Below are 12,801 nucleotides of genomic sequence, written 5' to 3' on the forward strand. Positions count from 1 at the left end.
GAACATGTTGGACTGTTTTGTGACTGCATCAGTTGCATTTGGCCTTACAAATAACATCAGTAATTTACCAACCTCAAGATCCTGATCTCTACATACATGGGGAACCGGTCAAATCGGTCACCAATTTCACCTACCTGGGGAGTGTGATTTCCATGGACAATTCCATCGATCTGGAGATCACAAGACGAATTCAGAGTGCCACCAGTGCCTTTGGATCTCTGGAAAAAAGAGTTTGGTCCCAGCGTGGTATAAGACTTGCGACCAAATGTAAACTGTATCGCGTGTTTGTCCTACCCTGTCTCCTGTATTCTACTGAGACCTACACACTCTATCGGAGACACATCAAGAAGTTAACTTCCATCCAACTTCGCCACCTTAGATGTATCATGGGAATAACGTGGCAGGACCGAGTCTCTAATGGAGAGGTGCTTCAGAGAGCCAAAATGGAGAGCGTAGAAGCCATCCTAGTGAAAAGCCAAATGCGCTGGGCCGGTCATGTCGTGAGGATGCCTGATGAAAGACTACCAAAAGCTGTGATGTATGCTGAACTCACAGTAGGAAAGAGAAAACGTGGTGGACAGAAACTTCGGTATAGAGATGTTGTGAAGCGTCATCTGAAGACAGCTGACATGGATGTTGATACATGGGAGACGAAAGCTAGTGACCGGGTCAATTGGAGGAAGAAGATCCACGATGCTGGGAAAACAGTGGAGCGGAAGCGAAAGGAGAAGTACCTTGAAGGATGGAGAAAGAGACACCCATCAACTTCGACAACTGTGCCTTCATCGAACTCGATGGGCAGCCGATGATGATGATGATATTTTCGCACAGTACGGTGTAACTGTATGGTTCAACATTTTGAAATTGTTACGATTTTAAATAAGTTATTAGATTTATAAATTAATTTTCTTTACAAGCCGACGACGGATGTCGGCTTGTTCTGTCTCTTCTCAATTCTTCTTTACCTAGCTGGGGGGTTTTCAACCCCCCGAGCTAGGTACTGTTTTGCTATCCGATTCTTCTTTCTTCTTCTTCTTCTTCTTCTGGCAACAAACTTCAAAATGCTTCTCCTCCTACATGTTACACCCTACCATTACGTAACTCGCACATATGTATTGGCTATATCCAGTGCCCATAGGGTGCAAACAGAATTGGGATCAAATGTCATTAAAGGGGCATTTTCGGTATATAACCAAATACCTTCAAAATGCTTCTTCTGCCACATATTACATAGCACAATGATGTCACTTACACATGTGCATTGGCTTTACCCAATGCCCATACCTTGCACACAGAATTGGGGTCAAAGGTCATTAAGGGGGTAAAATCTTACAATTGCCTTATCTCAACATCTGTAAGGGGTGTGGGGCTCAAACTCAGTGACAACAAATCTCACGATCAGGGGAACATTTTACAGGGGTCAGGTCAAAGGTCATGCAGAGGTCAAATTTTAGAAATGCATTTTCTGGACATCTGTAAGGGGTACAGGGCTCAAACTCCGTGGCAACAAACTTAATGACCAGAGAAATATTTTGGAACACTTTGCAGGGGTCATGTCAAAGGTTAACTGGGGTCAAATCATAATTTCATTTTCTGAATATCTGTATGGGGTATGGGGCTCAAACTCAGTGACAACAAATCTCATGAACAGGGGAACAGTTTGCAGGGGTCAGGAGAAAGGTCATGCAGAGGTCAAATTTTTGAAATGCATTTTCTGGACATCTGTAAGGGGTACGGGGCTCAAACTCTGTGACAAGAAACTTACTGACCAGGGGAATATTTTGGAACACTTTGCAGGGGTCATGTCAAAGGTTAACTGGGGTCAAATCATATAATTTAATTATCTGGATATTTGTATGGGGTATGGGGCTCAAACTCAGTGACAACAAACCTCATGACCAGGGGAACATTTTGCAGGGGTCAGATACCTCTAAAACACCAACATGCCCCAGCTAGGTTTGTGGTCTATGACCACCATTTGCCACTAGTTACAAGCCGACGACGGATGTCGGCTTGTTCTGTCTCTTCTCAATTCTTCTTCTTTCTTCTTACAAGCCGACGACGGATGTCGGCTTGTTCTGTCTCTTCTCAATTCTTCGTCTTTCTTCTTTCTTTCTTCTTTCTTCTTCTGGCAACCAATCAACTGCATCTAGCTTCGCAAAGGATCGACAGATTTCAACCAAAGTTGACCCAAATGACCACTGGGCTAGGCCAAACCTTCCATTTGACTTTGACCTCGCTGTGACCTTTGACCTAGCTATAATGGTCAAAAATGTGATTTCACAAAAATGCTACTCCTTCCACAAATTTCATGCAATGATCATGTGACTCATGCATATGAATCAACATGTGGCAGTGCTTAAAACTTCCTAAAAAGAATTGAGGTCAAAGGTCATTAAGGGGGTCATTCCCGGTCTGAAAGCTAAAAATATTCAAAAAATCACTGTCTTTACAAAATATATAGCAGAGAGTCGCCATTAGCACACATGCATTGCTACTAGCCAGGGTCTTTAGGATGCCTACAGGTTTGGGGTCAAAGGTCATTAAGGGGTTACTTCCGGTCAAAAACCAAAAATGTTCAAAAAAATTTTATCTCAAAATGTAAACAGACCAGAATAATATAACCAACATACATGAATTAGTGTTCCCTGATGTATGCATGGTATTTTTTTATTTTGTGGGTCAAAGGTCATTAAGGGGTCACTTCCTGTTTTTAGCTGAATAATTTCAAGAATTTTCATCTACAGTACTGGACATGTTAGAGTTTTTGAATTAAAATTGGAACAATGCTTTTTGTCGGTGTACATAAGGTTTTTTTTACATTGTGGTCAAAGGTCATTAAAGGGGTCAAAAGGTCAATCAAAAATTTTCAAAAAATCAAAATCCATGTATAAGTTCCGATTAAGCTGAAATTCACCAGGAATATTTCTTATGACATCCTAAGCACAGTGCAAGAGCAGTTGACCCCATCCGTAACACAGGGGTCAAGTTATAGGGGTCAAATTGCGGCTTGTATTCAGCGTCTGTTGACTCTAGTTTCTTCTTTCTTCTTCTGGCAACCAATCAACTGCATCTAGCTTCGCAAAGGATTGACAGATTTCAACCAAAGTTGACCCAAATGACCACTGGGCTAGGCCAAACCTTCCATTTGACTTTGACCTCGCTGTGACCTTTGACCTAGCTATAATGGTCAAAAATGTGATTTCACAAAAAATGCTACTCCTTCCACAAATTTCATGCAATGATCATGTGACTCATGCATATGAATCAACATGTGGCAGTGCTTAAAACTTCCTAAAAAGAATTGAGGTCAAAGGTCATTAAGGGGTCATTTCCGGTCTGAAAGCTAAAAATATTCAAAAAATCACTGTCTTTACAAAATATATAGCAGAGAGTCGCCATTAGCACACATGCATTGCTACTAGCCAGGGTCTTTAGGATGCCTACAGGTTTGGGGTCAAAGGTCATTAAGGGGTTACTTCCGGTCAAAAACCAAAAATGTTCAAAAAATTTTATCTCAAAATGTAAACAGACCAGAATAATATAACCAACATACATGAATTAGTGTTCCCTGATGTATGCATGGTATTTTTATTTTGTGGGTCAAAGGTCATTAAGGGGTCACTTCCTGTTTTTAGCTGAATAATTTCAAGAATTTTTATCTCAAGAACTGAACATGTTAGAATTTTTTAATTAGAATTGGAACAATGCATTTTGTCGGTGTACATAAGGTTTTTTTTACATTGTGGTCAAAGGTCATTAAAGGGGTCAAAAGGTCAATCAAAAATTTTCAAAAATCAAAATCCATGTATAAGTTCCGATTAAGCTGAAATTCACCAGGAATATTTCTTATGACATCCTAAGCACAGTGCAAGAGCAGTTGACCCCATCCGTAACCCAGGGGTCAAGTTATAGGGGTCAAATTGCGGCTTGTATTCAGCGTCTGTTGACTCTAGTAGCCGGGACACCGGCTAGGTCTTGTGATGCTATCGGATCTTTACCTAGCCGGGACACCGGCTAGGTCTTGTGATGCTATCGGATCTTTCTTCGTCTTCTTTCTTCTGGCAACAAATTTCAAAATGCTTCTTCTCCTACATGTTACATCCTACAATGACGTCACTTGCACATATGCATCGGCTATATCCAGTGTCTATAGGATATTCACAAATTTGGGGTCAAAGGTCATTAAGGGTTCATTTCCGGTATAAAACAAAATATCTTTAAAATGCTTCTTCTGCCACAAATTACATAGTACGATAATGTCACTTACACATATGCATCGGCTATTACAGGTACACAAAAGTTATTCTCCGATTTTGGGTCAAAGGTCATTAAGGGGTCATTTCCGGTCTGAAAGCTAAAAATATTCAAAAATCACTGTTGTTACAAATTACATAGCAGAGTGTTGTCATTACACATGCATTGTTACTAACCAGGGTCTTTGGGGTGTCTACAGTTTTGGGGTCAAAGGTCATTAAGGGTCGCTTCCGGTCAAAACCAAAAATCATCAAATATTTTCATTTTTTTTATCTCAAAACGTAACCAGACCAGAGTGACATAAACTTCATATATGCATTAGTGTTACCCGATGTATGTACGGTATTTTTATTTTTTTGTTCAAAGGTCATTTAGACGTCATTTCCGGTTTTAAGCTAAATAACTTTAAGAATTTTTATCTCCATAACTAAGCATAGTAGATTTTTTACTTTACCCTGTAACAATTCATTCGCTCGGTGTATATGAGGTTTTTTTATATTGGGGTCAAAGGTCATTAAGGAGGTCAAAACGTCAAATTTGCATTTTTGTTTTTAAATTACGGAAAAGTAGCTGTATCTCAGCCTATATGGAACACAGATAAAGCCCCTACATGCTACAGTGATGCACCATTGGTGTGAGATGTCCATAATAGCCGGTCAAAGGTCAAACTTTAAGTTAAGACTGGCATTTCCGGCCCCGGCTAGGTCCAGATCTGTAACCAGATCTAGTTCTTTCTTCTTCTGGCAACAAAGTGTGACATTTTGCGTGACTTGCCACATTTCGCCCTAGCTCTCTTATGCTTTGACAGATTTCAACCATACTTGAGCCAAATGACCATTGGACTAGCCCAAACCTTACATTTGACTTTAACTTGACTGTGACCTTTGACCTTGACCTTATGGTCAAAAATGTTGATTTCACAAAAAATGCTTCTCTTTCCACAAATTACATGCAATGATCATGTGACTCATGCATATGAATCAACATGTGTCAGTGCTTAAAACTTATTTAAAAAAATTGAGGTCAAAGGTCATTAAGGGGTCATTTCCGGTAACAGTCTGAAAAATTTGTAAAAAATATTCAAAAAATCACTGTCTTTACAAATTATATAGCAGAGAGTCGCCATTAGCACACATGCATCGCTACTAGCCAGGGTCTTTAGGATGCCTACAGTTCTGGGGTCAAAGGTCATTAAGGGGTTACTTCCGGTCAAAAACCAAAATTATCAAAAAGTTCAACAAAATGTTATCTCAAAATGTAAACAGACCAGAGTGACATAAACTTCATATATGCATTAGTGTTACCCAATGTATGCACGGTATTTTTATTTTTTTTGTCAAAGGTCATTTAGACGTCATTTCCGGTTTTAAGCTAAATAACTTCAAGAATTTTTATCTCCATAACTAAGCATAGTAGATTTTTTTAATTTAAACTGTAAAAATGCATTTTCGCGGTGTATATAAGGGTTTTGTTATATTGGGGTCAAAGGTCATTAAGGAGGTCAAAACGTCAAATTTGCAAAAAAATGTTTAAAATTACGGAACAGTAGCTGTATCTCAGCCTATGGAAGACGGATAAAGCCCCTACATGCTACAGTGAAGCACCATTAATGGTGTGAGATGTCCGTAATAGCCGGTCAATGGTCAAACTTTAAGTTAAGACTGGCATTTCCGGCCCTGGCTAGGTCCAGATCTGTAACCAGATCTAGTTTCTTCTTTCTTCTTTCTTCTTTCTTCTGGCAACCGCAATCAACTGCATGTAGCTCCGCAAGGGATTGACAGATTTCAACCAAAGTTGACCCAAATGACCATTGGGCTAGGCCAAACCTTCCATTTGACTTTGACCTCGCTGTGACCTTTGACCTAGCTATAATGGTCAAAAATGTGATTTCACAAAAATGCTACTCCTTCCACAAATTTCATGCAATGATCATGTGACTCATGCATATGAATCAACATGTGGCAGTGCTTAAAACTTCCTAAAAAGAATTGAGGTCAAAGGTCATTAAGGGGTCATTTCCGGTCTGAAAGCTAAAAATATTCAAAAATCACTGTCTTTACAAAATATATAGCAGAGAGTCGCCATTAGCACACATGCATTGCTACTAGCCAGGGTCTTTAGGATGCCTACAGGTTTGGGGTCAAAGGTCATTAAGGGGTTACTTCCGGTCAAAAACCAAAAATGTTCAAAAAATTTTTATCTCAAAATGTAAACAGACCAGAATAATATAACCAACATACATGAATAAGTGTTCCCTGATGTATGCATGGTATTTTTATTTTGGGGGTCAAAGGTCATTAAGGGGTCACTTCCTGTTTTTAGCTGAATAACTTCAAGAATTTTTATCTCGAGAACTAAGCATGTTAGAATTTTTTAATTAAAATTGGAACAATGCATTTTGTCGGTGTACACAAGGTTTTTTTTTTTCATTGAGGTCAAAGGTCATTAAGGGGTCAAAAGGTCAATCAAAATTTTCAAAAATCAAAATCCATGTATAAGTTCCGATTAAGCTGAAATTCACCAGGAATATTTCTTATGACCTCCTAAGCACAATGCAAGAGCAGTTGACCCCATCCGTAACCCAGGGGTCAAGTTATAGGGGTCAAATTGCGGCTTGTATCAGCGTCTGTTGACTCTAGTTACAAGCCGACGACGAATGTCGGCTTGTTCTGTCTCTTCTCAATTCTTACCTAGCCGGGACACCGGCTAGGTCTTGTGATGCTATCGGATCTTTCTTTCTTCTGGCAACAAATTTCAAAATGCTTCTTCTCTTACATGTTACATCGTACAATGACGTCACTTGCACATATGCATCGTCTACATCCAGTGTATATAGGGTGTTCACAGATTTGGGGTCAAAGGTCATTAAGGGGTCATTTCCGGTATAAAACCAAATATCTTCAAAATGCTTCTTCTTCCACAAATTACATGTGATGGTAACATGCTTAGGTCATGTGACTTGACTTGGGTTGGTGTCTATAGGGTGTTCACAGATAAGGGGTCAAAGGTCATTAAGGGGTCATTTCCGGTGAGAATGCTAAAAATATTCAAAAAATCACTGTCTTTACAAATTACATAGCAGAGTGTTGTCATTACACACATGCATTGCTACTAACCAGGGTCTTTGGGGTGTCTACAGTTACGGGGTCAAAGGTCATTAAGGGTCGCTCCCGGTCAAAACCAAAAATTATCAAATATGTTCATTTTTTAAATCTCAAAACGTAACCAGACCAGAGTAATATAAACTTCATATATGCATTAGTGTTACCCGATATATGCACGGTATTTTTATTTTGTTGGTCAAAGGTCATTTAGACGTCATTTCCGGTTTTAAGCTAAATAACTTCAAGAATTTTTATCTCCATAACAAAGTATTGTAAATTTTTTTAATTTAAACTGTAACAATGCATTTTTTTGGTGTATATGAGGTTTTTTTTTATATTGGGGTCAAAGGTCATTAAGGAGGTCAAAACGTAAAAAAAAAAAAAAAAAATTTAAAATTACGGAAAAGTAGCTGTATCTCAGCCTATGGAAGATGGATAAAGCCCCTACTTGCTACAGTGATGCACCATTAATGGTGTGAGATGTCCATAATAGCCGGTCAAAGGTCAAACTTTAAGTTAAGACTGGCATTTCCGGCCCTGGTTAGGTCCAGATCTGTAACCAGATCTAGTTCTTTCTTTCTTTCTTTCTTCTTCTGGCAACCGCAATCAACTGCATGTAGCTCCGCAAGGGATTGGCAGATTTCAACCAAAGTTGACCCAAATGACCACTGGGCTAGGCCAAACCTTCCATTTGACTTTGACCTCACTGTGACCTTTGACCTAGCTATAATGGTCAAAAATGTGATTTCACAAAAATGCTACTCCTTCCACAAATTTCATGCGATGAGGACATGGTTATATCATGTGACTCGACTTTAGTCGGTGTCTATAGGGTGTGCTCAGATAAGGGGTCAAAGGTCATTAAGGGTCATTTCCGGTCAAAGTCTAAAAATATTCAAAAAATCACTGTCTTTACAAATTACATAGCAGAGAGTCGCCATTAGAACACATGCATTGCTACTAGCCAGGGTCTTTAGGATGCCTACAGTTTTGGGCTCAAAGGTCATTAAGGGGTTACTTCCGGTCAAAAACGAAAATTATCAAAAATGTTTAAAAATTTTTTCTCAAAATGTAAACAGACCAGAATAATATACCCAACATACATGAATAAGTGTTCCCTGATGTATGCATGGTATTTTTATTTTGGGGGTCAAAGGTCATTAAGGGGTCACTTCCTGTTTTTAGCTGAATAACTTTAAGAATTTTATCTCGAGAACTAAACATGTTAGAATGTTTTAATTAGAATTGGAACAATGCATTTTGTCGGTGTATACAAGGTTTTTTTTTCATTGAGGTCAAACGTCATTAAGGGGGTCAAAATGTCAATCAAAATTTTCAAAAAATCAAAATCCATGTATAAGTTCAGATTAAGCTGAAATTCACCAGGAATATTTCTTATGACCTCCTAAGCACAATGCAAGAGCAGTTGACCCCATCCGTAACCCAGGGGTCAAGTTATAGGGGTCAAATTGCGGCTTGTATCAGCGTCTGTTGACTCTAGTTACCTAGCCGGGACACCGGCTAGGTCTTGTGATGCTATCGGATCTTTCTTCTTCTGGCAACATGTGCGTGACTTGCCACGTTTCGCCCTAGCTCTCTTATGCTTTGACCGATTTTGACAATACTTGCTCACAAACACCACTGACCATGTCCCCACATGTGACATGACATTGAACTCCATTTGACCTTTGACCTGCTCACAATGGCAAAAATGCGATTTTTACTCTAAAATGCTTCTTCTTCCACAAATAACATGTGATGGTGACATGCTCAAGTCATGTAACTTGACTTTGGTCGGTGCCTATAGGGTGTTCACAGATAAGGGGTCAAAGGTCATTAAGGGGGTTATTTCCGGTCTGAAAGCTAAAAATATTCAAAAAATCACTGTTTTTACAAATTACATAGCAGAGTGTTGTCATTAGCACACATGCATTGCTACCAACCAGGGTCTTTGGGGTGTCTACAGTTTCGGGGTCAAAGGTCATTAAGGGGTCGCTTCCGGTCAAAAACAAAAATCATTAAATATGTTCATTTTTTTTTATCTCAAAACGTAACCAGACCAGATTGACATAAACTTCATATATGCATTAGTGTTACCCGATGTATGCACGGTATTTTTATTTTTTTGGTCAAAGGTCATGTAGACGTCATTTCCGGTTTTAAGCTAAATAACTTCAAGAATTTTTATCTCCATAACTAACCACACTAGATTTTTTAATTTAAACTGTAACAATGCATTTTCGTGGTGTATATGAGGTTTTTTTTATATTGGGGTCAAAGGACATTAAGGAGGTCAAAACGTCAAATTTGCCAAAAAATGTTTAAAATTACGGAAAAGTAGCTGTATCTCAGCGTATGGAAGACGGATAAAGCCCCTACATGCTACAGTGATGCACCATTAATGGTGTGAGATGTCCATAATTTTTAAGACTGGCATTTCCGGCCCGGCTAGGTCCAGATCTGTAACCAGATCTAGTTCTTATTCTTTCTTTCTTCTTCTGGCAACCTCGTGACATTTTGCGTGACTTGCCACGTTTCGCCCTAGCTCTCTTGTGCTTCGACAGATTTCAACCATACTTGAGCCAAATGACCACTGGACTAGGCCAAACCTTACATTTGACTGTGACCTGACTGTGACCTTTGACCTTGACCTTATGGCCAAAAATATTGATTTCACAAAAAATGCTACTCCTTCCACAAATTACATGCAATGATCATGTGACTCATGCATATTAATCAACATGTGGCAGTGCTTAAAACTTCCTAAAAAGATTGAGGTCAAAGGTCATTAAGGGGTCATTTCGGTGAAAGTCTGAAAAATTTGTAAAAAATATTCAAAAAATCACTGTCTTTACAAATTATATAGCAGAGCGTCGCCATTAGCACACATGCATTGCTACTAGCCAGGGTCTTTAGGATGCCTACAGTTTTGGGCTCAAAGGTCATTAAGGGGTTACTTCCGGTCAAAAACGAAAATTATCAAAAATGTTTAAAAATTTTTTATCTCAAAATGTAAACAGACCAGAATAATATAACCAACATACATGAATAAGTGTTCCCTGATGTATGCATGGTATTTTTTATTTTGGGGGTCAAAGGTCATTAAGGGGTCACTTCCTGTTTTTAGCTGAATAACTTCAAGAATTTTTATCTCAAGAACTAAACAAGGTAGAATTTTTAATTAAAATTGGAACAATGCATTTTGTCGGTGTACACAAGGTTTTTTTTTTCATTGAGGTCAAAGGTCATTAAGGGGGTCAAAAGGTCAATCAAAATTTTCAAAAAATCAAAATCCATGTATAAGTTCCGATTAAGCTGAAATTCACCAGGAATATTTCTTATGACCTCCTAAGCACAATGCAAGAGCAGTTGACCCCATCCGTAACCCAGGGGTCAAGTTATAGGGGTCAAATTGCGGCTTGTATCAGCGTCTGTTGACTCTAGTTTACTTCTGTATTATTATAAAGGTTTGGTGCGAAACATTACTGCAAGCAGCGTCTCGATGATGAGAGGAAAGGAACTACGTCTGTCGTTTCAAACGAGATGCCGAAGGTAACGTTCGTCTTGAAGAGAATGATAATATTAGAATCATAACAATATTTAAACTAGTCAATTTAAAGCCATATTGTAATATTTCCATAAGAAATTGAATTGTAATTTTTTCACAAAATGTTACTTTTCACTGTCAGATGTGTTCTCGTTTAATTTTGGCTCCACAACAGATGAGGCAATATGAAGAAAATCACTATTCAGCGCATATGTCGCCAATGCGATCCACTCGGTCGAACGTGATGCGGGTCGTTTATTTTAATATGTTATTACCGCACACCGACATCGCCTGGCTAATAATTACTTGATACACCAGAGATATCCGGGACCGATACACGTGAATGTGCTATGCACGATTTTGATATTAAAACGAAAATATTTGGATACCGGGGTAGAAAATGATGAATATCTCCCGTAAATGATTTCATCTAAAGAAACCAGATGTGGTTCCTTGCACTTGAATATATGTGTTGAACAGATATGATAGTCGTTAGCTTGCGGCTTGAGAAAGAAGCTTGCGTCTTGAACTCAAAAACTGACAATAATTCTGATTTTATATGTGCCGAAATATATAGCGCAGTGTATAGGCCAATCGTGGGTAGTCTAAAATCATATGGCGTACCATGCTCGACTCACACACAGCGAGGTCAGTCACCGGGCAATTGACAGTAGCCTTAGTCAGATGTCCTTCGGCCCATTGTGCGTCTCAAAACTATTAAACAGGTCGGAACAAAATGGCCATGCGTGGCGGTGGATTCAACCTACCATGGCGATTTCTGCCATGAAGGTATCGGGGCGATGACACTGTGTACCGTCCCACCCGCGTATTTATTTTCTGCAAACATAATGGGCCGCAAGCGCAATACGCTCACCCTAACCCTACACTCTAACCCTAAAGTTTAGGTGTTGTTGCGACCCATTATGGTGACAGCGACCCATTATGGTTGCAGAAAGATATTATGATATTTCCATCGTAATAATTAGACGTCTTGTTCAGTCGTTTTATAAATATCTGTATTCCACCTGCATAATGCCATTACCCCCCCCCCTCTTTGGTCCGAGAACCGAAGTCGCGTAAATTTCACAAACATTGACGGACTGGTACATGGGGTACACAAAAGATAGGTTTGTTTCCTTTGTATCTGAAAGAGCGAATTTTAGAGTTATTAGAAAGGGTAGAATTTGTTTTTAATGTTGATAGTTTCACTTTCAAAATTGCATTTAAGCATGGACACAAAGAGTGACAAAATCATACTTACATGTTAAGAGGTTAGGGAATATATAAAGTACCCTTTATAAAGGGCAATATTTCGACGAATAAATCAGCTATAACTTTTTTTATTGCACAGAACCACTAACCAGTTAAGTTTTCAATGACGAGAAGCAAAAAAAAAGAAGATATTTGCATATTGTGTTGACTTGTGGTCACTCGTGCTGTTGAACACATTAAAGTCAACATGTTTCCATTCTTAGAGACCTATGGCGACCCCCTGAATTTTGTTACAAACTTAGCTCCATTACAACTTACCATTACAAACTTAGCTCCATTACAAGTTACCATTACAAACTTAGCTCCATTACAAGTTACCATTACAAACTTAGCTCCATTCAAGTTACCATTTAAACTTAGCTCCATTACAAGTTACCATTACAAACTTAGCTCCATTACAAGTTACCATTACAAACTTAGCTCCATTACAAGTTACCATTACAAACTTAGCTCCATTACAAATGAAATAGTTCCATAACATTCTAAGACTGTAAACATTAGTTTTTATGGATTTTATCCAAAGTAACATACATGTCAAGTATGACTTTGGTAGGAAAAAGCAGACCAGGATAGACATATAGACCTGGCAGCCTTAATACATTCTGATGTGTAATCGATTAG

At 38.7% G+C, this 12,801-nt stretch overlaps 1 protein-coding gene across 1 annotated transcript; it reads left to right on the top strand.

Moving 5' to 3' along the window:
• The first annotated feature begins 152 nt into the window (after positions 1 to 152).
• On the top strand, positions 153 to 809 carry LOC140163558 (uncharacterized). The gene has a single exon (XM_072186872.1). It carries the CDS (start codon positions 153 to 155, stop codon positions 807 to 809), a length of 657 nt encoding a protein of 218 aa, XP_072042973.1.
• The last annotated feature ends 11,992 nt before the right edge of the window (positions 810 to 12,801 follow it).

This window comes from Amphiura filiformis, chromosome 11 (genome assembly GCF_039555335.1).
Source record: "Amphiura filiformis chromosome 11, Afil_fr2py, whole genome shotgun sequence".
Taxonomy (NCBI): Eukaryota; Metazoa; Echinodermata; class Ophiuroidea; order Amphilepidida; family Amphiuridae; genus Amphiura; species Amphiura filiformis.